Source organism: Maylandia zebra, linkage group LG4 (assembly GCF_041146795.1).
Source record: "Maylandia zebra isolate NMK-2024a linkage group LG4, Mzebra_GT3a, whole genome shotgun sequence".
Taxonomy (NCBI): Eukaryota; Metazoa; Chordata; class Actinopteri; order Cichliformes; family Cichlidae; genus Maylandia; species Maylandia zebra.
In genome coordinates, this window is record NC_135170.1 from 7,274,203 (window position 1) to 7,300,264 (window position 26,062).

General features: G+C 45.9%; 2 protein-coding genes and 1 long non-coding RNA gene across 3 annotated transcripts; all 3 read right to left on the reverse strand.

Moving 5' to 3' along the window:
• Positions 1-1,370: 1,370 nt before the first annotated feature.
• On the reverse strand, positions 1,371-8,693 carry LOC143418470 (uncharacterized). Its single transcript, XR_013098463.1, has 3 exons — positions 8,525-8,693; positions 8,357-8,449; positions 1,371-1,450 (listed from the first exon to the last, which is right to left on the reverse strand). It is a non-coding gene; the product is annotated as an uncharacterized LOC143418470 (long non-coding RNA).
• Positions 8,694-14,490: 5,797 nt separating this feature from the next.
• Positions 14,491-16,283, reverse strand: LOC143418320 (uncharacterized). Its single transcript, XM_076882929.1, has 2 exons — positions 15,921-16,283; positions 14,491-15,034 (listed from the first exon to the last, which is right to left on the reverse strand). Exons 1-2 carry the CDS (start codon positions 16,178-16,180, stop codon positions 14,764-14,766), a joined length of 531 nt encoding a protein of 176 aa, XP_076739044.1. The 5' UTR covers positions 16,181-16,283; the 3' UTR covers positions 14,491-14,763.
• A 7,839-nt stretch (positions 16,284-24,122) lies between these two features.
• Positions 24,123-25,688, reverse strand: timm29 (translocase of inner mitochondrial membrane 29). The gene is made up of 2 exons (XM_004568604.4): positions 25,479-25,688; positions 24,123-25,089 (listed from the first exon to the last, which is right to left on the reverse strand). The coding sequence occupies exons 1-2, from the start codon at positions 25,582-25,584 to the stop codon at positions 24,491-24,493; spliced, it is 705 nt and encodes a 234-aa protein (XP_004568661.2). The 5' UTR covers positions 25,585-25,688; the 3' UTR covers positions 24,123-24,490.
• Positions 25,689-26,062: the final 374 nt, after the last annotated feature.

The following is a 26,062-nucleotide window of genomic DNA, read 5'->3' on the forward strand; positions in this document are numbered from 1 at the left end:
GTATTTTTGCCTCCCTTATTGTCAATGCAGCTGTTCACACCGACAGTGTAATTACACAACACAAAACTACAGCATTTACTTTTTCACATCATGCTTGATTTTTCAAAGTTTTTGCATGCAAATAAACTGATCTGGCTAATCAGGCCACTACATTTGGCAGCCAGTGCACTCGTAGCTCAAAATCACACCGGTGCTGAATATACACATATCTGTAAATGGTAAAGTAACACTGTTTTACCTCAGATATACAGCTAGATGCTCTCTGAAATTATTTCTCTGTTTCCTCGGATGTGGTACCAAGTCTGCCAAAAAGAGCTCAAACTGCCCCAATGAGATCATGAAATATATACTAAAGCAAACATGATACAGCCCCAACTCTTGGATCCAACCATAAATTTCTCCCTGCTGTTGCCTTCTTGTGAGAATTGAACCCCAAATCTCAGTTTCTTCTTCTTGTTTACAAAGTCCAGATCATCATCGCTTGAGCTCAACTTCATTTTTCAGTGCATTTTTTAAGGATGAAACTTTCAACTATCTTTTTTTTTCAGGAAGAACTCAGTGTGTATATAGGTTACATAACAACATTATAATACATATTCAAAAAAATTGAATTTCATGTGATTTTTTCACAACACACAGTAAAGGTCTTTGGAGTGGCCCACCAGCTTGCAGTGGATCTCAGAGAAGCAAACTGCAGTCCAAGGTGGTAGGATTTGTGTCAGGTAGGTCAAAGCAGGACCCAAATGCAGGACTGCCTAAGAAAAACAAATGGTGCTAATAATCCTCAATGCGTGCTCTCTTCATGTGCTTGTGCCCTGCTCCTGTGCTGTGACTTCTCCCTGTGATCCATGGGGAGTATTTCCGCTCCCTTCGTTGTCTATGTACAACCGTGTCCAGCTCCCTCCACTCGTTTCCCCCGACTCTCCTGGAAACAGACGCTGCAGTAAGTACAGTCCCTACGACCTGCCAACACAAAACTCTTTCACTTCACTAGCTGGGGGACTGACTGCATTTCTCACAAAGAAAGTTGTGGTGCGGCTGCTGTGGAAGTCGACGTACCGGAGCTGCATCGGCTCATTGCGCCACCCTGCATAAATGGTACTGGGTCCTGAGTGTGGTGTTGTTGATGTGCAGCTTGGAACCAGTCCTGGCCGACACTGCCGCCACCCCCACCGGCGTTCCCCGGGAGCATGGGAGTGGAGGTCCGGACCGTTCAAGCGCCCATGCCAGCCCCCAGGGTGCAACCAGCCAAAGTACAGCCTGCCTCCGCGAGACGGAGGTCCCCGTGCAGGGGAGCCTGCTCGACCTGAACCATACCCCTCCAAATCCACCAAATACTGAAAGCCACTACCGTGTAACATCCGTGTAACGGATTAAGCAAGGGTGCCGTCAATAACCCGGGTGGGTGGTGGGGGCCTGAAAGGCGGACACTGGACTGGACAGGCTTCAGCTGGGAGACATGAAAGACATTATGAATCTTCATATTTTGAGGTAAGTTCAATCGAGCAGTCACAGAATTAATCATAGTCACAATGTCTTGATGCATGCTCAATAATCCAGGTAAGTAAAAGTTGATTCTGTTCATAGTTCAATGTTAAACATGCCAATAAAGTGAGGAGAAAGCTTTTTGGACTCAGTATCTAATGGACGTTTGCTGTAGACAACCATACTTTCTGCCCTGGACTGCAGGAGAGGCGATCCTGTGAACAATTTCCACAGGCGCCAGCAGCAACGGAGGTGATGCTGAACCGAGGGAACCTCGTGTTCCCCTTCAGTGATGGACAGGAGCGTTGATTAATACCCCAATGAATCCTGAGACAGCGACAGACCAGTGGCAGAGTTGGTCATTGAATTATGAGCATGTTCCACTCATGATAGGTGAGTGGAAGTGGGACTGCTTTGATGAAGCCACACAGTGGAGAGTGGACTCCAACTTCTGGTTGGCCCTCTCCACCTGCCTGTTGGTGTAAGGATAAAACCCTGAGGATAGACTCACTTGGGCCCCCAGCACGGTGCAAAACTCCTTCCAAACCTGCGACGTGAACTGCGGACCCCGATCGGACACAGTGTCTTGAGGGATGCTGTGTAGGCGGAACACATGATCAGTCAGTAGCTTCGCCATCTCTAATGCAGTGTGCAATTTGGGCAGAGCAATAAAATGTGCAGCTTTAGAAAAACCATCCACCATGGTGAGTATGACGGTGGCTGTCCAGTTATGAAGTTCAGTGCGATGTGTGACCAGGGCCTTCTGGTTATAGGTAGGGGCCTGAGAAACACACAAGGAGGGGAGTTGGACGCTTTATTCCACGCACAGGTAGGGTAAGCAGAGACAAAATCCTAGACATCTTGGCCCAAAGACGGCCACCCAAACAAGCGTTGCATGAATGATATAGCGTGCTTCAACTTAGGAGAATGGGCCCACTGGATAAGCTTGCCATGAACCACAGGGGGCACGTATATCTGGTTTGTAGGACCCATCCCACGGTCAGGTTTCTCCTGCTGAGCGCTTCTAATTAGAGCCTTGATCTCCCATGTGAGTAACCCAGGCTGCAGGCAGGATGGCATCGTCCTTCTCTGACTGAGAGAATTGCCAGGAGAGTGCCTCCGGCTTCACATTATGGGAGCTGGGTCTGTATGTGATGGTCAAATTGAACTAAGTAAAGAACAGAGCCCACCTGACCTAACAGGAGTTGAGGGGCTTAATGGCTTGCAGCTACTCGAGGTTCTTGTGGTCTGTCCAGATGACCAATAGCTGTTCCTTCCAGTCAGTGCCTCCATTTCTCCAGTGCGAGCTTTATGGCCAACAATTGTTGATCCCCTATGTCGTAATTCCGCTCTGCCAGCGAGAGACGCAGAGAAACAACAAAAAAAAAAAAAAAAAAAAAAAAAAAAACCACACACACACACACACACACACACACACACACACGAGTGAAGCTTACGCCCGGAACTCTGTGACAACACAACTCCAAAATCTGATGCATCCACTTCCACTATGAATGGTTGAGAGAAGTCTGGCTGAACCAAAATGGGAGCGGAGGCGAACTTCTGCTTGAGTTGGATGAATGCTTGCTGGACCACTGGGGAACACTGGAATGAGACCTTCAGAGAAGTTAAGCATGTGAAAGGCAGAGCAATGCGACTGGAATCTCAAATGAAATGTCTGTAAAGATTTGCAAAGTCCAGGAACCTTTGCAGCTGCGTACGGGTCTGGGGCTCTGGCCATTGAACCACCTCTTTTATCTTAGCTGGATCTGCCTGAAGCTGGCCTTGCTCCACAATAAACCCCAAAAAGGAGAGCAACTGAACATGGAACTCACTTCTCTTCTTTGACGAACAGTCGATTTTTCAACTGCTGCAGGACCTGGCGGATGTGCTTCTCATGTTCAACCAAGACTTCAGAATCAGAATATTATCAAGGTACACAAAACCACAGAGGTTAATGAAATCTTTCAAAACGTCATTAACCAAGGCCTGAAAAACTGTGGGAGCATTGGTGAGGCTGAAAGGCATGACCAAGTAGAATCCAGCTCACCATTAACTTTTTATAATTATTTGAACATTAGGTACTCAAAATGTTATTGAGCCATCTTTCACTCATCTCCCTGATACTGACTGAAAGTCAATGGTAGGCATTCCTGAGCTTAGTGGCCCCTTGAAGCAGTTCAAAATTGGAAGACAGCAATGGCAGGGGACACTTATTTTTAAGTATCTTTGTGGTCTTGTTCAACCCCCCGAAAGGCAATGCACAGACGGAGGGTCTTGTCCTTCTTCTCCACAAAGAAAATCCCCACCCCAAGTGGGGATTTGGATGGATGGATTATTCCGCTAAGGAGTCATTAATGTAACATTCCTAGGCCTCTTTCCAGCTTGGAGAGACTGTACAGGCAATTGGTGGGAAGTGGAGCACCAGAGAGCTGATCTGTTCCAGTCGCAAGGATGATGTGGAGGAAGGGAGAGCACCAAGTCCTTGTTGAAGACCTTAGCGAGGTCATGATAGAGCGCTGGAACAGAGTACAAATCAAGTAACTTGACCGTTTTGGATAGAGACACTATGGCAGAGTGCAAACAGTTCTTATGACACTAAAGGCTCCAACCAACAATTTTGGACCAAGCTGGGGGGGTTGTGTTTAACCAAGGGCAACCGAGAATAACAGGAGTTTCAGGAGCATCAGAAAGAAAGAAGCTAATCTTCTCTACATGGTTTTCTGATAGGGAGAGCTGAATGGCCTGAGTGCAATGGGTAATTTAAGCAAGCCTGGTACAGTTTAAGGCAGAAACCTGTAGGAGTTCGGTGAGTGGTGTCAACGGGAGGTTTAATTCCTTAGCGAGTGTCTGATCAATGAAATTTTACTCTGTGCCTGAGTCAATTAGAGCATGACTGAGCACTCATACTCTTAGTGTATGAGTTTTGCTAAACACTGAAGACCAAGTAGGGAGGCATCTTTGAATGTGTCTGCCAATTCAATTTTATTTATATAGCGCCAAATCACAACAACAGTCGCCTCAAGGCGCTTTATATTGTACAGTAGATCCAACAATAGATACAGAAAAACCCAAATATCATATGACCCCCTAATGAGCAAGCACTTTGGCGACAGTGGGAAGGAAAAACTCCCTTTTAACAGGAAGAAACCTCCAGCAGAACCAGGCTCAAGGAGGGGTGGGGCCATCTGCTGCAACCGGTTGGGGTAAAAGGAGGAAGACAGGATAAAGACATGCTGTGGAAGAGAGACAGAGATTAATAACAGGTATGATTCAATGCACTCACATAGTGAGTGAGAAAGGTGATTGAAAAGGAAAAACTCAATGCATCATGGGAATTCCACAGCAGCCTACATCTATTGCAGCATAACTAAGGGAGGATTCCGGGTCACCTGGTCCAGCCCTAACTATATGCTTTAGCAAAAAGGAAAGTTTTAAGCCTAATCTTAAAAGGGTGGGCCATTTATATGGATACACCGTAATAAAACGGGAATGGTTGGTGATATTAAAGTCCTGTTTGTGGCACATTAGTATATATGAGGGGGCAAACTCCTCAAGATGGGTGGTGGCCATTTAGAAGTCGGCCATCTTTGAAAAAAAAAAAAAAAAAAAAAAAAAAAAACAACACACACACACAAACCAAAAGTTGTATCCATAGGAAGAGGGCCATGTGACACATCAAACTTATTGGTAATGTCACAAGAAAAACAATGGTGTGCTTGGTTTCAACGTAACTTTACTCTTTCATGAGTTATTTACAAGTTTCTTTGTTCACAGCCATTGACATGTCAAAGAGGTTAACACGTGACGAGTGGATAGAAAATGTGTTGATATCTGGTGAACGCAGTAACCGGGTCATTGCAGCAGATTTCAATGCAAGACATCCTACGAGACCACCCATCTCCCATGCTACAGTTAGCAAACTGCTTGCTAAGTTTTGTGAAACTGGTTTAGTGTTGGATTTGCCAAAATGTGGACGCAAGAAAACTGTCACTAATGAAGAAACATCAGTGGCTGTCCTAGCTTCATTCAGCAAGAACCCACAGCGTAGCACTCGCCGCATGTCACTGGAGGGTGGCATTAGTCGAACATCCCTTCGGTGGCTATTAGCTACTCACAAATGGCACCCTTACAAACAGCAGCCACTGCAGCATCTCAACAAGGATGACCCAGATCGGCACAGAATTTGCAGAATGGGCAAAACAAAAATTGGAAACAGGACCCTCAGTTCACGCAGAAGATTTTCAGTGATGAGGCAAACTTTTGTGACTGGTGAAGTTAACAAAACCACCGCTATTGGTCTGACACTAACCCACATTGGATGGATCCCTCCAAGACTGTTGGAACAACAAAAGTGATGGTTTTGGTGTGGTATATGGGGTACAACGATAGTGGGTCCATTCTTCAATGGAAACCTCAAGGCCACTGGATATTTGAAATTGCTACATGATGATGTGTTTCCCTCTTTATGCACTGAAGCTGGCACGTTCCCTGAGTTTTTCCAGCAAGATGGTGCACCACCACATTATGGGTGCCAGGTCCGAGCATTCCTAGATGAACAGTTTCCTGGAAAGTGGATTGGTCATCGTGGGCCAGTTGAATGGCCCACAAGGTCTCCCGATCTGACCCCCTTAGACTTTTATCTTTGGGGTCATCTGAAGGCAACTGTCTATGGTGTGAAGATACGAGATGTGCAGCACCTGAAACTACAGATACCGGATGCCTGTGCTGGCATTTCTCCTGCGGTGTTGCTATCAGTGTGTGAAGAGTGGGACAAGAGGGTTGCATTGACAATCCAACACAATGGGCAGCACATTGAACACATTTTATAAGTGGTCAGAAACTTGTAAATAACTCATGAAAGAATAAAGTTACGTTGAAACCAAGCACACCATTGTTTTTCTTGTGACATTACCAATACGTTTGATGTGTCACATGGCCCTCTTCCTATTGAAAAAACAAAAGTTGTATCCAAGATGGCCGACTTCTAAATGGCCACCACCCATCTTGAGGAGTTTGCCCCCTCATATATACTAATGTGCCACAAACAGGACTTTAATATCACCAACCATTCCCATGTTATTACGGTGTATCCATATAAATGGCCCACCCTGTAAAGATAGTGTCTGTCTCCTGAATCCAAACTGGAAGCTGGTTCCACAGAAGAGGGGCCTGAAAACTGAAGGCTCTGCCTCCCATTCTACTTTTAAATACTCTAGGAACAACAAGTAGGCCTGCAGTGTGAGAGTGAAGTGCTCTAATAGGGTGATATGGTACTACAAGGTCATTAAGATAAGATGGGGCCTGATTATTTAAGACCTTGTATGTGAGAAGCAGGATTTTGAATTCAATTCTGGATTTAACAGGAAGCCAATGAAGGGAAGCCAATACAGGAGAAATCTGCTCTCTCTTTCTAGTCCCTGTCAGGACTCTTGCTGCAGCATTTTGGATTAACTGAAGGCTTTAGGACTTCCTGATAATAATGAATTACAGTAGTCCAGCCTGGAAGTAATAAATGCATGAACTAGTTTTTCAGCGTCACTCTGAGACAGGATATTTCTAACGTTAGAGATGTTGCGCAAATGGAAGAACGCAGTCTTACATATTTGTTTAATATTTGCGTTGAAGGACATATCCTGGTCAAAAATGACTCCAAGGTTCCTCACAGCGTTACTGGAGGCCAAGGTAATGCCATCCAGAGTAAGAATCTGGTTAGATACCATATTTCTAGGCTTTTCAGGGCCGAGTACAATAACCTCAGTTTTATCTGAATTAAGAAGCAGAAAGTTAGCGGCCATCCAGGTCTTTATGTCTTTAAGACATTCCTACAGTTTAACTAATTGGTGTGTGTTATCTGGCTTCATGGACAGATAGAGTTGGGTGTCATCAGCATAGCAGTGAAAATGTATTCGATGTCTTCTAATGATACTGCCTAAGGGAAGCATGTATATTGTAAACAGAATTGGTCCTATAACTGAACCCTGTGGAACTCCATAATTAACCTTAGTGTGTGAAGAGGACTTTCCATTTACATGCACAAATTGGAGTCTACTAGATAGATATGATACAAACCACTGAAGCGCAGTACCTGTAATACCTACAACATGCTCTAACCGCGCTAATAGAATATTATGGTCAACAGTATTGAACGCAGCCAGCATCCCTACTTGTACTGACGTGCCTGCTCTTTCAGATGAGCAGAGCATGTGTCTGCATAATCTCCCCTAATGTCCCTTTTCCAAGGGAAAAAGAAAAAATTAAAAAACCCACACACACTGCCATCTCCTCCAGTCCAAGGGTGAAAGTTGGGCCCGGCCGAGCTGCATTGGTTGCTCCTCCTCCACAGCAGCCCCCCTCGTCTCTGGGCTCTGATCTCCAGAAACGCACCCCGCATGGGGTCGTCGGAAACAGAAAGCTTGCTCACCATATTCCTGCATGTGGTCATCCTAACACACATGGAAATGAATGCATCCAATGATTTAGGCAATTCTCTGGGGGATAATTCCCATTTCAGATCCTCATTGAGGCTTTTGAGGAAAGTCCATTCTCTCCCAACCCCATGTCCTCTGCCAATATCCAAAAGTCAATTGAGAAATCAGCCATGCTTCTCTTACCTTGCCAAAGGTTGAACATTTTGTGTTCAGCTGCATCCGGGCTCAAGCCTTTGCCAAACAACAGAATTTGGCAAGAAAGTCATTATAGGATAAATCAGGGCGAGCCTTTAGTACTGCCTGAGCCCACTTCAGTGCGTGACGCGTCAACAGCTCCACCATAAAATACATTTTTGAGCTGTCTGAGGTATAGGCTTGGTTCGGCTGGCGAAACACAAGCGGACATTGAGTAAAAACTCCCACTGTTTTGTCCAACTCACCCAAGAACTTCTCTGGGATCGGTAGTGGATGTTCTCATGGCTAGGAGGGCAGCAGGTCTCTCAAGTAGGCCAAAGCAGGACCCAAATGCAAGACTGCCTGTGTAGAATACAGTCCATTTATTCACAGTGCAAGAATAACAAATGGTGCTTCCGTGCCATGACTTCTACCTGTGATCCGTGAGTATTTCCACTCCCTTTCAGTGTCTATGTAGAAGTGTGTCCAGCTCTCTCCACTCGTTTCACCCAACTCTACTGGAAACAACAGATGCTGCAGTGAGTAAACTTTATATGACCGGCCATCACGAAGCACTTTTACTTCAGTAGCGGGGGAACTGACTGCAAAGATCCAGCGTCAACTGAAGCTCAGCTACTCTGTTAAGTAGCTCCCTTGATGAGGCTGATCAGCAACAGGTGAGTGTGATTACTCCTCAGGTGTGGCTGGCTCCACGGCGGGAAAAAGTCTCCAAGCCTGGTGCCGCAGGAAAACATTGATACCACCACACACACACACCAACATGTAAAGGAGGAAACGAGGGACCGGGAGTGAACAACAACATAGACATGGCAGGTCGACCAGCGGACTGCAGACCATGCAATGAACTGACGACCATGAGCTTTAGAATAGAATAGAATAGAATAGAATTCAACTTTATTGTCATTGCACATGCACAGGTACAGGGCAACGAAATGCAGTTTGCATCCATCCAGAAGTGCTTTAGTGATATAGATATATTACAATATATATTAGCAATAATATAGATATGTGAGTATATTACAGAAATGGGTCTATTATGGTATGTTATAATGTACACGGTATGAAGTATGTTGTGAATATTCTATAACTATAAGTATGTACAGGCTGTAGTGAGTACAAGCTATGTACAGGATATGAACAGGATATAAATATGAAAAACTATACAGAATATGAAATAAATAACTTTACAGAATCTGGGATATACAGCTATACAGAAATGGGAACTATGCAAGTTGTAAACAGTTGTAGGATTAAAGCTTATCGAATGTACAGAATGATTATTTACACAGAGCTATACAGTAGTGCAGTTAAGATAAGTGAGGGTGTAGATAGTTTCTACAGAGGCTATATAAAGTGCTAGTGGTTGTGAGTGGTGGTTCAGTCCATGTTATTATTGTGTTTGAGGGTACAGTTGTCCATTGTGGGTGTGTGTATGTTCAGTCCATGAGTTTAACGTGGGTCAGATGTCAGGAGGCAGAGTTCAGGAGTCTGACAGCTGTGGGGAAGAAGCTGTTCCGGTACCTGGTGGTCTTACGGTGTGTTCACACCGAACGCGATGGACGCGAATAGAGCGTCAGGTTTACATGTAAAGTCAATGGAAAGGCGCGATGACGCGCGATTGCGGGTCCCGCGAAAATTCGGAAGCAGATTTGCGTCGCGAAAACGCCAAAACGCGTGAAACGCGCGTCAGTGTAGCGCGTCTGGCGCGTTTGACTCACGAATAAAACCACGCGCGTGAGTTTTTGTGTTGCATTTTGTGCATACGCGCGTTTCGCGTCTACCGCTGGAGTTGGAAAAATCTGAACTCCAGCGTCAAATCGCGCCGCGACAACCAATCAGGAGCCTGGTGACGTGGCTGTTACCTAGGTCAAAGGGGCAGATCCAGCCAAAGCCTTTCATACTTCAATGGAGGGGAAGGCTAATCAATGCGGTAGCAAACAACTCGGAGCTGTACAACACCAGCTGCTTTCAGTACCGAGACAGGAATAAAAAGGACCGAGCTTGGAGGAAGATATGTGAAGAGATCGGGCAACCTGGTAAGTTCATTCATTTCTCTTTTGAAAGTTTTCACTGACCCGGGGAAGCCGCACAAAAGCTAGCAAGCCACCGCTATTTTCCCACTGACGTACAAATACCGTTCTGCTTTTATGCATGTTGTCATTTAGGAATATATTTTATTGTTTATTAATAAACAGCACACAGTGGTCCCGCTGTTCATCCGTCACTGCTTTGCTTTTTTGCTGATTTTTTATTGCACAGTACAGCATTGCATTCTGCAGCCTGATTGACAAATCTCCTGCGCTTGCCAAATTTATCACGTTTGGTTTTGATAACCATCGCGTCCAATAGAAAAAACAGCACAAAAACACCCATAACTATGAGCCTCATTCGGAAATAGACACCTGCACCGTGAGGGAAAAAGGCGCACGAAAGTGGCGGGCAGATGAAGACAAACCGCGGCATAATAATACTTTTACGTTTTGCAATCTACAAAGGTTTGCACTTTGAGAATCAATTGTGAGAACTGTGACCAGGGGCTAGTTATTCTGAGAACCCCTGCAATAAATGAGGGACCACTGTCTACTCTACGATTATTATATCCAACCTGTTAACATTTAATACTGTATTGATAGAACCAACTGATTCTGCAGCAGAGCATCCCCAGTCCCTGAGCTCCTGCTGCTGCACCCACAGATATGTACAGCAAGCACTGATACCTTTTTAGTCGGTGGGATTCCCTTGTGATCACCTTTACTAAATATCTACAACCAATCTGATTATATCCTGTTATTGTTTTTTTTTTTTTTTCAATGTTGAAATTAAAATCTAGTAGCAGCCTTCTCATTTCTTTGTGTTTTGTGCTGTTTTACAGGCCCACAGAGGAGGACGGCTCCGAGGCAGATGAGGGACGGGTCCCAGGACGGTCCATCGGCGGTGGAGCTGGCCATCCTGGAGTCCCTGAAGAGGCCACACCAGTCTCCAATGGAGCATTTCCTCCTCAGCCTTGTTCCTGCTCTGGAGAGCAGCTGGTCCTTTTTATTCCTGTCTCTCTGTAAATTCTTATATTTTAAATATTTATGTTTAATGTTTTTCTGTTTGAGACTTTTAATATTATTTCAAATAAATGTTTATAATGACTAATGTCTCAGTTCTACTACACAGCAAATGTTGGCACACAACTTGACACATGTAGAATTTATTTCTGTCATGATCCTGGGTCCTTTTGACCCAGCGTTTTGTGTTTTCTCTTCGCGATTTTGGTTCTGTTCTTCCTCTGGTTAGTGTTTACTCTGTTCTGCCCGTGTGTTCCTGTATCTAGTCCGCGTTCTTAGTTTGTGTCCTTTCATGTGTAAGTTCCTGTTTTATTGTGAAGGTCTGTGTCTTATGTGAGTGTTTTCAGTTTGCCTCCCTAGTCTCGTCATGTTAATTACTCCCAGCTGTGTCCCCACCTGTATGTATTCCCCTGTGTTCTCTGAGTGTATTTAAGTTGTGTCTTCTGTCATAGTAGTTGCTGGTTCGTCTGTGTTGTTTCCCCTCGGTCTCCCTGCGTCTCTCCGTGTATAGTTCTCCGGATCTCCCTGCATCTTCGGTTCTGGTTTGTGTTGTTAGTTTACCCAGTTTAGGTTTCAGTTTCATGTTCCTAGCGCCTTTGTTGTTTGCATTTTGTTGTTAATAAACACTCACCTGCACCAGAGCTGCCGCCTTTTGGTCCTATATATATTCCACACGGCTTGCCCCCGCAAACCGTGACAGAACGAACCAGCCACCATGGACCCAGCGGCAGTAAATCCGTCCGAGGAGCTCCAGGACGACATCACATACAATGTGGAGATCCTTCTTAGCCTATGGCTGGAACATCCCCCGGAAGAGCTTCGCCGCGCAGCAGAAGACCGGCTGCAACGGCTCTTTTCCGGCCTGCCATGGCTATTGGACTCGCTTCCTCCGACCATGCAGGCTTTTCTCCGGCTCACACCGCACCTTCTCTCAGCCACTCCTGCCTCGCTGCCCGACTCGCCGGATGTGATCTTGCCCGGCCCGTCGGAGCCGTCTGCGGGGAGGAGACGCCAATCGCGCCGCAAGCGCGCCACCCCACAGCTGGACGTTCGGACTTCTAATTCGCCAGCTGTGGTGAGTGAGGACTGTTTTCCATTTGCGGACTGTATGACTGTTCATTCAGGGGCGGTGTTCTGTGCGGCAGATGACTTTGTGAACAGCATATCACCTCCCCCGCAGCCACTCTCAGCCCAGTTAGCTCCCCCGCAGCCAGTGCCACCCTCAGCTCCGTCTCCAGTGCCACCCTCAGCTCCAGCTCCAGTGCCGCCTGTAGCGCAGGCCCCAGTAGCTCCAGTGCCGCCTGTAGCGCAGGCCCCAGTAGCTCCAGTGCCGCCTGTAGCGCAGGCCCCAGTAGCTCCAGCATTACCGGTTCCACCCGTTCACTCCGTGCAGGGAGAAAGCCTAAGTCCTACTCAAGGTGCTTTTCATGATTCAGCCGCCATTGGCACTGTTTGCCGCTCCAGGGCTTCCCCAGAGGCTAGGTCCCAGTCCTCAGCTGATTCTGGACCCCTGGAGTTTAAGCAGCCACCTGGGAAGTGCCCCGTGTCAGTGCTGTCTGAGCAGGGCCAGTGCTCAGCACAGCACCCATTTCCTTCATGTCTGCCAGTGGACTCCATGCCTGCTGGCTTTGTGATGGCTTCTGCTGGAGGGTCCAAGGGGCCCGTCCAGCCTTCGTCTCGTGTCTCCGCTGGAGGATCCGAGGGACCGCTCCAGCCTTCGTCTCGTGTCTCCGCTGGAGGGTCCGACGGACCGCTCCGGTCTTTGTTTCCTGTTTCCGCTGGAGGGTCCAAGGGACCGCTCCGGCCTTTGTCTCCTGTTTCAGCTGGGGGGCCCGAGGAGCCCGTCCAGCAGCCTTCCTCGTCAGCTGGTGGTTCCGGAGAACCACACCAGCCTCATGCCTCGTCGGCTGGAGGGTCCGAGGGGCCCGTTCAGCCGCCTGTCTCCGCTGGAGGGTCCGAGGGGCCCGTTCAGCCGCCACCTGCGGCCGCCTCGTCGTCGCCTGGTCCAGCTTCATCAGAGTCTTCATCCTCGTCTGGTCCGGCCTCATCAGAGTCTTCATCCTCGTCTGGTCCGGCTTCTGCTACGCCTGGTCCGGCCTCTGCTTCTGCTACGCCTGGTCCGGCCTCTGCTTCTGCTACGCCTGGTCCTGCGGCTGTTAAGCCGCCGCCCAAGCCTCGTTCTGCACCTCGATATCGCCGGCCATTTTCCGGGCCACCTGCTGGACGTCACCGCCGTCGGGGTCGGTCCCCTGAACTGCTCCGTGGTCTCCTTCGTCGCCGCCGCTGCCTTCCGCACGGCCGGCCCCCGGACCGCCATCGCCTGAGTGGCCGCCGCTGCCTTCCGCACGGCCGGCCCCCGGACCGCCATCGCCTGAGTGGCCGCCGTTGCCGTCCGCACGGCCGGCCCCCCGAACTGTATCCACGTCGCCGCCGTTGCCGTCCGCACGGTCGGCCCCCCGAACTGTTTTGGACTCCTGTGCTGTTGGCCCCCTGGCCGGCCCCCTGAACTGTTTTGGACTCCTGTGCTGTCGGCCCCCTGAACTCTTCTGTTTTGGACTCTGTTTTTTCCTGTGTTCTGGTGTGCTTTGTTTCTTTTGGTTTTGGGCTCGTTTTTTGTTTTTGTCTTTTGGCCTTCTGGTGCTCCGGTTTTGTTTTGCTTCGAGCCCTCCGTCCTGGACCCCCGCCGCCCGCCCTGGTCGGGTTGTTTTCTGTTTTTTCTGGCTGTTTTGTTTCTTGTTGGGCTGTCTGGAGCCAGCCTTTGAGGGGGGGGTACTGTCATGATCCTGGGTCCTTTTGACCCAGCGTTTTGTGTTTTCTCTTCGCGATTTTGGTTCTGTTCTTCCTCTGGTTAGTGTTTACTCTGTTCTGCCCGTGTGTTCCTGTATCTAGTCCGCGTTCTTAGTTTGTGTCCTTTCATGTGTAAGTTCCTGTTTTATTGTGAAGGTCTGTGTCTTATGTGAGTGTTTTCAGTTTGCCTCCCTAGTCTCGTCATGTTAATTACTCCCAGCTGTGTTCCCCACCTGTATGTATTCCCCTGTGTTCTCTGAGTGTATTTAAGTTGTGTCTTCTGTCATAGTAGTTGCTGGTTCGTCTGTGTTGTTTCCCCTCGGTCTCCCTGCGTCTCTCCGTGTATAGTTCTCCGGATCTCCCTGCATCTTCGGTTCTGGTTTGTGTTGTTAGTTTACCCAGTTTAGGTTTCAGTTTCATGTTCCTAGCGCCTTTGTTTGCATTTTGTTGTTAATAAACACTCACCTGCACCAGAGCTGCCGCCTTTTGGTCCTATATATATTCCACACGGCTTGCCCCCGCAAACCGTGACAATTTCATATTATACTAATGACAAAATATACTGATACAGTGGGATGCAGAAGTTTGGGCAACCTTGTTAATAGACATTATTTTCCTGTATAAATCGTTGGTTGTTACAATAAAAAAATGTCAGTTAAATATCATACAGGAGACACACACAGTGATATTTGAGAAGTGAAAAGAAGTTTACTGGATTTACAGAAAGTGTGCAATAATTGTTTAAACAAAATCAAGCAGGTGCATCAATTTGGGCACCACAAAAAAGAAATGAAATGAATATTTAGTGTATATCAATGTGTGTGTCTCCTATATGATATATGGGGTGCCTTTGTCTGGATGTGCTTCCCATCCAGAGCTGCACAGCACAGAGGAAAGTTCCAGCGCTCCTGGAATCCCTCTGTGATGGACCGCCAGTCTCCAGGTGAAGGCACAGCCATGAAGTCGTCCACTAGACAGTCCCAGATGGACGTCGCTGCCTGGGGGGTGATCTGGCTCACCGTGGACACACCGACTCTGAAACTGAACGCGATGGTCCTGAAGGAGTCCGCGGTGACAAGGAACCTGGACAAAATTGTTCAAAATCAGTATTATGTGTACTGCAGTTACAAAATACATTATTCAAATTCCAAAATACTTTTGTGATGTCAGATATAAATCACAAAACTTAAATCTTACATAAAACATTTTGTAATTATAAGGATAATTACAAAATGTATATTAGATAATATCTAAAACAGTTGTGTTTTGTTTTAACTTTAACATATCATAATTTGGTAGCAACTTTCACAACTACAGTGAGCCAATCACTCATAATTCCTAAACATGTCAATCAGGTAGGAATGAAGTGAGACATTAATAGAAATAAAGAGTTGTGTGTTGACATGTAGCCCTTTCCTTGCTTAAATCATTAATATTTTTGAAAAATTAATCTGTGATAAGACATAGCTTATCAAGATAGAACCATGTAACTAGAGATGAACCAAACTGTTCACAGTTTTATCTAACTCTGTTTTAATAAAGGCTGTGACCCCTGCTATAGAGTCTGACAGCTGCAGGGATTATATACAAATATTAAACTATCCCAGAATTAAACCAGGTCTAAATAAAAAGGAGTGAGTATCACTACAAAGGTTAACTCAGTGGTCCTAATGCTACAGTTTGATATCAGCAAACACCGAGCGCATACATTGATGTGACACCACAGCCATGCTATCATGCAAACACTGATAACAGCATAAATCGAATTAAATCGGGACTTGATGAGAGCTTCTGAGTATCACTAGAAATATTATAAAGAGTCGTCTCTGTACCACAGTTTGCTTTCAGTAAACACCGACAGCATTCACTGTTAGCATAGCACATCCATGTTAGCAGTGTATAACTGGATGGATTAGCATATTAGCACAGATATCAATAAAGGACTACCGTATTAAATAGTTTTACTAACCTCAGGCAGACGGACAGGCGCTCTGCAGGTGGGATTGAGCGTCTGTAGTTGGTGTCTAGGCGGGCGATGCTGGGACCGACGAGGGAAAGCAGGTCCTCAAACTGGCCGACGGTGATAGCGCTGGAATCGGCCGTCATCCAGGCGCAGCTCCTGGAGCAAGTGGTGAAACTCACCAAACTGCTCATGCCTCTGGAGGACCTGATGGACCCAGGTACGGCGAGGACGTCTTTTACGCTGCTGCTCTGCTCTCCACAGTACATAGAGAAGGGAGACTCTCTCTTCAAGCGCTAGCTCGATAGCTGCCATCTTGCAAAGATACCGGTCTGGCACAACTCCCTCCCACATTCCTCCCACATTTCCGGTTCACGCGTGTCAAAATATTTTGACGCGCGATGGATTTTTCTTGGACACGCGTTGAGACGCGAATGTACACGCGTCAAATTAGGGGCGTTTGGGGCATTTTATTCGCGTCCATCGCGTTCGGTGTGAACACACCGTTAGTCCGGAGGCTCCTGTGGCGCCTCCCAGAGGGCAGGAGGGTGAAGAGTCCATGTGATGGGTGACTGGGGTCTTTGATGATTTTCCCAGCCCTTTTCAGACACCGCTTCCTGTAGATGTCTTTTATGGCAGGAAGTGGTGCTCCGGCGATGCGCTGGGCAGTTTTCACGACCCTCTGCAACGCCTTCCGGTCCGAGGCAGAGCAGTTCCCGTACCAGACTGTTATACAGTTGGTCAGGATGCTCTCGATGGTGCAGCGATAGAAGTTCACCAGGATGTCTGAGGACAGGTGGTTCTTCCTCAGAGTCCTCAAGAAGAAGAGGCGCTGGTGAGCCTTCTTGACCAGCTTGGAGCAGTTGGTCGTCCAGGTGAGATCCTCGGAGATGTAGACTCCCAGGAACTTGAAGCTGCTCACACGCTCCACAGCCGTCCCCTTAATGTGGATGGGTGGATGTGGGTCAGCATTCCTCCTGTAGTCCACGATGAGCTCCTTGGTCTTCTCGGTGTTAAGCAGCAGGTTGTTTCTGTCGCACCACTCAGCCAGACGATCCACCTCCTCCCTGTAGGCGGCCTCATCGTTGTCACTGATGAGGCCAATCACCGTGGTGTCATCTGCAAACTTAATGATGGTGTTGGAACCGTCAGCAGGTCTGCAGTCGTGGGTGAAGAGGGAGTAGAGGAAAGGGCTCATCACACAGCCTTGTGGTACACCGGTGTTCATTGTGATGGTAGATGAGCAGCGGTTATCCAGCCGGACATGTTGGGGGCGGTTGGTCAGGAAGTCCAGTAACCATTTGCAGATGAGGGAACTGATACCCAGGTCTGTCAGTTTCCTGATGAGTTGTGAGGGGTGGATTGTATTGAATGCTGAACTGAAGTCTATAAACAGCATTCTGGCGTAGGTGTTGTTGTTGTCCAGGTGTGAGAGGACAGAGTGCATTGCGATGGAGACTGCATCCTCTGTGCTCCTGTTCCGGCGGTATGCGAATTGGTGGGGGTCCAGGGTGGGGGGGAGACAGGATTTGAAGTGTGCTAGGACCAGTCGCTCTAAGCACTTAGTGATGATGGGGGTGAGTGCTACTGGGCGGTAATCATTGAGGTAAGATGGGTTGGAGTTTTTGGGTATCGGGACGATGGAGGTGAATTTGAAGCAGGCCGGTACCACAGCGTGGGCCAAGGACAGATTGAATATGTCTGTGAGCACTCCTGCAAGCTCCCCAGAACACGCTCTGAGAACACGCCCGGGGATGCCATCAGGGCCTGCAGCCTTGTGGACATTGATCCTGCTCAGCACCGCTCCTACATCGGTGGGGGAGAGAGTCATAGGTTGGTGGTCTGGCGTCATGTCTGCTTTGGTTGTGGTTGTGGGGTTCCCTCGCTCAAAACGAGCATAAAAGTTGTTGAGCTCGTTGAGGAAGGAGACATCAGATGCGGGGGAGGGTTTGGTGGTCCTGTAGTCTGTGATGGTCTGGAGTCCTTGCCACATGCGTCGGGGGTTGGAGTTGGAGAAGTGTTCTTCTACCTTCTTTTTGTAATGGTGTTTGGCTTTTTTGATGCCCTTCTTTAGATTAGCCCTGGCTGTACTGTAGGCGTGTGCATCTCCTGACCTAAAGGCAGTGTTGCGGGCCTTCAGGAGGAGACGAACATCCCGGTTCATCCAAGGCTTCTGGTTGGGGTACATGGTGATCCGTTTCTGGGTGGTGACACTGTCTGTGGTTTTGGAGATGTAATCCAGTACAGATGAGGCGTACTGGTCCAGGTCTGTGTGGGTGAACATATTCCAGTCTGTGTTTTTAAATCTGTCCTGGAGCACTGCGTCTGTCCCCTCTGGCCACACTTTAATTGTCCTCACAGCAGGTTTCACACGTTGGATGAGTGGTGAATACCGAGGTGTGAGGAACAGGGAGAGATGGTCCGATTGTCCAATGTGGGGGAGGGGTGTGGCTTTGTAGGCTCCAGCCAGGTTGGAATACACATGGTCTTTAGGCATAAGAGCAACAAGGGTTTTCTTCACTTTTAAGTTGAGTGTAGATGGTGGTGTTCTATTAAAAACAGATTTTTAAAAAATATATTAATGTAAAAAAAAACTACTCACTGACCTAACCTACCACCAAATGTAGCTAAGTGAGTCTCAGAACATAACAAGGAGCAATGGAAGATGGTGACCTAGTCTGATCAATCGTGGTTTCCTGAACATCATTATGACATATGAGTGACTCATTTACTCCAGAGAGAGATCACAGCAGGATGCACTATTAACAGATGAATGCCAGTCAGCAAAGGAAACATGATGTTCTGAGTAATGCTTTCCTTGGTTCTGACATTTGTGTGGATGCTACTTTGAACCCCCTCATAGTGCTATGAGTAAACACTTGGAGAAGAGTGGGAAGGAAAAACTCACTTTTAACAGGAAAAAACCTAGAAACAGAAGTTAGCATTTTATCCCATAAGCTCATCAGGGAAGAGTTTAGTGAGGTCACGGACATGTTAGAAAAATGGCCTTTTTCCCATGGACTAAATACCTTTACTCCTTTTGAAGGTTATGTACACATGCATTTAACTTAACAGTATTTTCTGATCACCATGGCTTCTTTCAATAAGATAATGCGCCCTGTCACACTGCAAAATGTATTCATATTTTTAACTTCCAAATCTCAGGTCAATCAAGCAGATATGGAGAGAAGGATCAGCTGGTAATGTCCTGTGGCTGACATTAAAGGACACAATTGAAGGTCTTGTCTGACCGATGTCCAGGTGAGTCAGAGGCTTTTTGGTGGCATGAAAGAGGCATAATATCAGACTTTTTTTTATAAATGTTGTGGTTGATCAGTCTATTTCAGTACATACATGAAAATCATGTAATAATAAGATGTAATTTCATACGTAAGAAAATAACTTCTACAGTTTTTCATTTTCGGAGTTTCGTCAATTCAGGCCAAGCAGACTGTTTGTGACTTCTGTACTTTGTATTGTAATGTGTCTTTGATCTGTCGTTGGTTCTGAAATTTCAAACATTATTGTAATAGCAATAATATTAGTTTAAATTGTGTAGTTTGACTCCATCAGCACCAACCAGTCACAGCCATCTTTACTTGTAGTTTCCTTTCCATTCTTCCTTTCTTCCACCCCTACAACTTCTCCCCACTCTCTCCACCGTGCTCTCTCCTTCCTTAGTTACATATTGATTAGGTCTCTCAGTGTGTGTATGTGCGTACGTGTGTGTGTGTGTGTGTGTGTGTGTGTGTGTGTGTGTGTGTGTGTGTGTGTGTGTACATGCCTGGTCCTGCTGTGGTCAATGAGGTCAACATGGTGGCCAGACAGGCTTCTACCCCCCAACCCACCCACCCGTTTTTGTTGTTTTTTCTCCCTGCCTTTTCCATCTCCTCCTGTTCTCCCTTTTACAGTCATCGAGTGTAGTTAGATAAACGCAACTTTGAAGGAGTCAGAAAAGATCTCAGTTGGTAGTAGCTGAAACCAAAAATAAGCACTTATCTTTGGTTAATTTCCTATATTACTAAATGTCAGTGTAGGAAAGTCAAGTTTCTGAATGCGTTTCAGACTGAAGTGAAACTGGAATACCACCACACATGAGTAGTAAAGGTCAAAAACTTGCATTTTTACAAGTTTCTTTGGACACAGGCAGACGATGTCCCTCTTTTCTTGCACTGGAAAAAAAGAGGCAGCCTGTTTTTCAAACACCACCTGACAGCAGCTGCCCTCACTGACCCTTTGGCCATCAGACTTGGTGTCTGAGTGGAGGAGGGGTCAGGATGGATGGGAGCCCTGGGGTCAATAGAGGACATAGGGCAAAGACGGAGGGAGAGCCACAAAGAGGAAACTCAAAAGGATGCAGCACGAGAGAGGGCAAAAGAGATAAAGCAGGGACGACATGGTGTGGTCAGTGCTCAGTGTGCAGATTTTATGATCTGATTTTATAATCTGAATACAAAATCAAGTTAAGTTCTTAATGAAGCAAACCACAAACATCTAAGAAAACTACAGTTTCTTAGGAGCTTATCCTCAGTCGCTCACTTAGTTGGCCAGTCCGTCACTTTGATCCAAAGTTAAATAGCTCAACAATTACTAGATGGACTAACATGAAGTTTTAGTTTTTCTTTTATTTATTAGTTTTACAGACCATCTTCCCCATGCCATGGTGGAGGGCATTAGCTAAATGTGGTGACATTTCAGCTGGTTTTAATGTGTTTGGGTTTTGTTTTTGACATGTTCATTACCAGTCTCCACAGAGAGGTGACCCCCAGTGAGTGCTTTGACAACAGTGGGAAGGAAAAACTCCCCTTTAACAGGAAGAAACGTCAAGCAGAACGAGGCTCGTGGAGAGTCAGCCATCTGCCGTGATCAGTGTGGAGGGAGGGGAGGAAGACAGGACAAAAAGCATGTTGTGGAAGAGAGCCAGAGATTAATGATAATATAATACGGGGTGGCTGTAGCTCAGGTGGCAGAGCAGGTCAGCCACTAATCAGAAGGTCGGTGGTTCGATCCCAGGCTGCCTCCTGGCTGCATGCCAACTATCCTTGGGCAAGATACTAACCCTGTGTTTGCCTACTGGTGGTGGTCAGAGGGCCCGGTGGCGCCTGTGTCCAGCAGCCTCGCCTCTGTCAGTGCGCCCCAGGGCAGCTGTGGCTACAATGTAGCTTGCCATCACCAGTGTGTGAATGACTGAATGTAGTGTGAAGCGCTTTGGGGTCCTTAAGGACTAGAAAAGCACTATACAAATGCAGGCCATTTACCATTTCAATAACTCATTAAATGATTAACTACAAAGTGGTGTATTTAATGTATGCTGTAGTTCCATTAAACTATTGGTCAGACTAACTGTTTGTCCTGTATTTATGCTAAGCTAACTTTAGCTGTTCAATTAAATATATTTTACAGTTCCACATAAATATATTATTGAAATGCTACATTTAAACTAGATGGTACCAGGCTCATAATTATTTTGAACTAGAGCACCCTCTGGTGGCAAAATCCAAACATGAACACCAGTGTAGTCCTTAGACTGCAAATTGAGCAGAAATCCAATAGCAACAACTTAGAAAACCAGCTGACCCGTGGCCTGTGACTCCCTCAGCATGGCATCTGATAGCCCTTGCTACAGGGTCACAGTAGTGACATCATGGGTCACCTCATTGTGGTGCAGTCTCTTTCCTGTGGTTAGGTTATCAGTGTGAGGGGTCAGACTCATTCTCCTTCTCAGGGGTGTCAACTGAACTGCTAAGACGTACTGTAATTGCTTTGGCCGTGTGACAGTGCAGGCAGCATTGCTGCACAGTATACAACCTTATTAGCAACATAAATGTTAATGCATTATAAGGTGCAGGTTATGATGATAAGGTGTGGTGTGTATAGGAATACAAAGTCCGTTTGTGTTAGCTACATATCATTAAGACCTGTTTACATCCACACCACCAATGTGAGTTTGTTATGGGTGAATGCAGAGGGCTTCACATTGTCTGTTTAGAATTCCCCAGTAACTTAACATATTTTTGGATTGTGGGAAGAAGTCTGAGTAACTAGAGAGAGTTCATAGAAACAACACAGAAGGCCCCCAGCTGGTTCTTGCATTTAAACCAAGGCCCTCTGTACTGTGCAGCAATAGTACTAACCACAACCTATGTAGAATCTTAAACACAGTAATTCTTTATTTACTTATGGTCCTCAGTGTGAGCTGGTCAAATATCGCCAATTTTATGGTTGGTAGTTCAATCCCTTCAGTCTGCATGCTGAAAAAGCTTGTCCCTTCTTCATCGTGAAGAAGAAGTGTAATTATTAGATTGAAAGAAAACTGATGTTGAAAAAGGTGCTTGAGATGAGTGAGATGTGTTATGGAAGAACTGTCCCATTTCTATTCTAGTTCTGAAAAAACAGGCTTTCTTGAAAATGCTTTAGCGGGTGCTTGAACAATCTTTCTCCAGTCTTTCAAAGTTTTTCTTTCAACAACACTGGCTAGTTTTTTAGGACAGTTTAATCCAGTCCTATATCTCTCCATTTTCAGAGGAATGTTTTTCGTTTGGTAAACTACTCAGCACTGACTTGTAAATGGCCTGTATTTGTAAAGCGCTTTACACTACATTCAATCATCCACACATTCACACTGGTGATGGCAAGCTACATTGTAGCCACAGCTGCCCTGGGGCGCACTGACAGAGGCGAGGCTGCCGGACACTGGCGCCACCAGTAGGCAACGGGTGAAGTCTCTTGCCCAAGGACACAACGTCCGAGACTGTCAGGGCCGGGGGCTTGAATCGGCAACCTTCCGATTAAAAGGCGAACTGCCAACTCTTGAGCCACGATCGCCCCATACTTATAAATCATTCAAACATATAAAAGGAACAAAAATCAAGGGGTGAGCTAGTATTGTGTTTACATATAAGGGACAACTTAGCAAAGAACCAGTTTTAAAATGCAAGTTTAGGCATTTTTTTTCAAACACCTCATTAGTTCCAGCTTCTTTAGTTGAATTGATGAAAAATGCCAAAGAGAGGACGTTTTGACAGGCATAGAGTTGTATTTTTTGCACCAAAAGCTGTTAGCTGAAAATGTGAGTGTATCTTTTTAAAAAAGAAAAGAGGAAACTGGAAAAATGGAAGACAAATGAAGAGGATTAAATACTATCTATAGCAGGTGAAAAGTATCTGAAAGGCATGTTCTTAAGAAACAGGAGTGAAGAAAAATCCAGCAAAGATCCACAATTTACTCTTCACCAAGATCTCAACAGAAACGGTCTCACTGGAACAGAAGTGGTGAAGAAGTGCAAACAGGGAGAGACCAGGGTTTGCTAAATTACATAAGAACTGGAAAAAACTGAGCGACAAGTTCATAAGGGGACTGATGAATTTAACGATGTTCACAGGTTCTCATTAAGAGGAAAGTATTTTCAGTCAAGTATTAAAAACAAGCCTTATATTCAAATGCATTTGTTATTTCTTCCAATTGATGTTAAGCAAGAACAAAAGGGTCTGTAATTCCCAAATAGTTAACTTCATATTTATGTTAAACCCCTTGAATTACATTTGAATCACCTTAATCACATCTTCTTAGTTTGATTTAAATCCACTGCACAGAGACCAAATTACCAACACCTCTGGACCTAACTGTAGGTTCCACAGACCTCACCAAGACTTCAGATTCACTGGAGTTTTGCAGGGTTTTTTCCCCTTTTGTTTTAATTGTTTTTCTCTCTACATTGCTTGGTTATGTGTGGATAACCAGGTAGCTGAGAAGAAATACTAGTCATTTTTTTTTATTATTAATAGTGTGACTAATAATCGTTTATAAGCACATAAGCTTCATTTTATCTCAATTTTCATGTTTTGTTCAGAGTGTACAGCCAATTGTACGCTCTGTTCATTGTATTTCCAAATTATGCAGCTCTGTACCTCCTCACTACATCGCAGCGTTGCAGTTTTACCTCCACTTTTTTGCTACAAAATACTTTTCAGACTTGAGGATTTTGCAATAAAAGTTTTGTTCAGTGGGAATCTATTATCACCTCTGGTCATTAGCAGTTATGGTTACGTTTCAAAACTACCATTCTCAAGTTTTACTGCAACTAGATGTAAGAAAAGGTTGTATTTGCAGCAGTGCAGTTCTTTTCCTTTATCTTTGTTATAATTAAATACAACAATAGCATTTGTGCTTTCAAAAACTCTACAGTCACACACAAAATCCACAACAGCCATGTCAGTCTGATTAGTGATGACAGATCTTTAATAATCACCCAGAGTTCACATCAGTGCGTCACATCCAGATCAAATGCAAATCTCATGTTACACCTTAACAACTGTAAATAACTGACAGACTCGTTGTCACATGGTTCACAGTATAAATTATATACAACATTTTCTGTAAGAAAACAAAAACATGTCAGAAGGAATTTAAGCGTTTCCTTTTACTTTGATGTTTCCTCTGTCTCAGCGGCAGAATCATCATTTGGTCAGCTGAGATTGGTGTGAGTGTGTGTGTGTGTGTGTGTACACAGTCAGGCTTCTGTCCCGCTGTGTGAGTGCGAGGCTGCTCCTCTTCACTTTTCTTTCTGTCTGTCTACCACTTTAGTTTTTGTCTCCCTTGTCCTCCACGCTCACTGGTAACCACGAATCTCTGTGCAACTTCTCATTCCTTTCCACCTCCTTGACGCTGGGTGTTGACGTTACCTGCATGTGCACCGGCAATTGCTTGAATTCATCCTCGTTCACGTCATAGTCCTTCATCTTTGAGCTAAGGATCCACCAGTTGCCAGCAAAGCCAATGTCCAACACCCGCTGAGGGATCTCCCTCCAGGGTACTGACAAGTTAGAGCACTGGGCTTCATACAGCATGGCGTCCGGGTCGTAGTCAGCGTAGTACACCACAGACAGAAGACCCAGGCTGGCATGGCAGAGGCGGCCCTCATTACGGAGCTTCACCAGACTCTGTACATGGACATCAGAGATGCCGCTGCGGATCCAAGGGGACAGCAGTCCCAGCTGGTTGGAACGTTTCAGCAGGGCGTCGTCGAAGGACAAGCGGTCAGGTTTGGTGTAGAAGCAGGCCCAGGCACCGCCCAACAGCGTCACATACACTGATGTTCGGAGTGGTCTCTCCCAGGCGCCAACTACCGCCTCTCTGCACGCTTCTTTGTAGTCAGAGAGCAGGCTGCGACACCACACACCTGTAGGGAGCAGAGGACGAAAAACTAAGCCTGGATGTAAACTACCTCTCCTCATGACAAAAAAAAAAAAAAAAAACACTGGCCGGCTGCAGGAGGTGAGAGGAGTCAGGTGACCTAATCACCATCTATTTATGACGTTATCACACCAACAACCCAATTCAGCGGCATATAGTTGTTAGGAGGATTAAAAAACTCTATACTGTATCACTGTTTTTGTCATGCAACCAACATGCACAAAGACTAGCAGAATAATGCGTTTAAAATGGTCATTTAAGCAATTAAAATTACTGGGACTGTTTCCGTTATAATAAGCTATGTTTACCACTGAGCTGGCCGTTAACCCCCTTGCTATCCAGCTAACGTGGCTAACCCGTGCCTCAGTTCCTCACCTACTTTGCTGTTTTTCAGCCGCTCCCAGCGGCTCGCTGTGCCCGGAGGCGCCGCTGCTTCCGCCGCAGAGCTGAACATCATCCTCGCTACACGAAACGAGGCCATTTTAACGACTCTTCTGCACTAAAGACTCTTAACCTTCATGCAGAATTGACATTTTAACTAGTGACAGGGACCTCACATGAAGTCAAAATGGCAGCTACTTCTTTTTTGTTGGTTGACAGCTAACAAAAAGGTTTATTACCGCCATCTACTGGGCTGGAGTGGTGGTGCGAGACTCCAGAAAGAATTAGCCTACAAATACACACCCTGCTACCATAAATTACATTTCATCTCTGCTTACAATTTCTGTCTCTCTTTATAACTCAAAAATGCTGCTGTCCCACCATTAATAATTCTTTCCAATAACTGCCAATAACTTCTACACCCCCTTGTTTCTGTGTTTTAGTTTGATCATTTCTCTAGCTTTCCTATTTAACAGGAAAGCTAGAGAAATGATCTAGCTTTCCTGTTAAATAGGAAAGCTATTTAACAGCTTTCCTGTTCCCCTTTTCCTTTGGCACTGAGCAAATTATATTTCCCT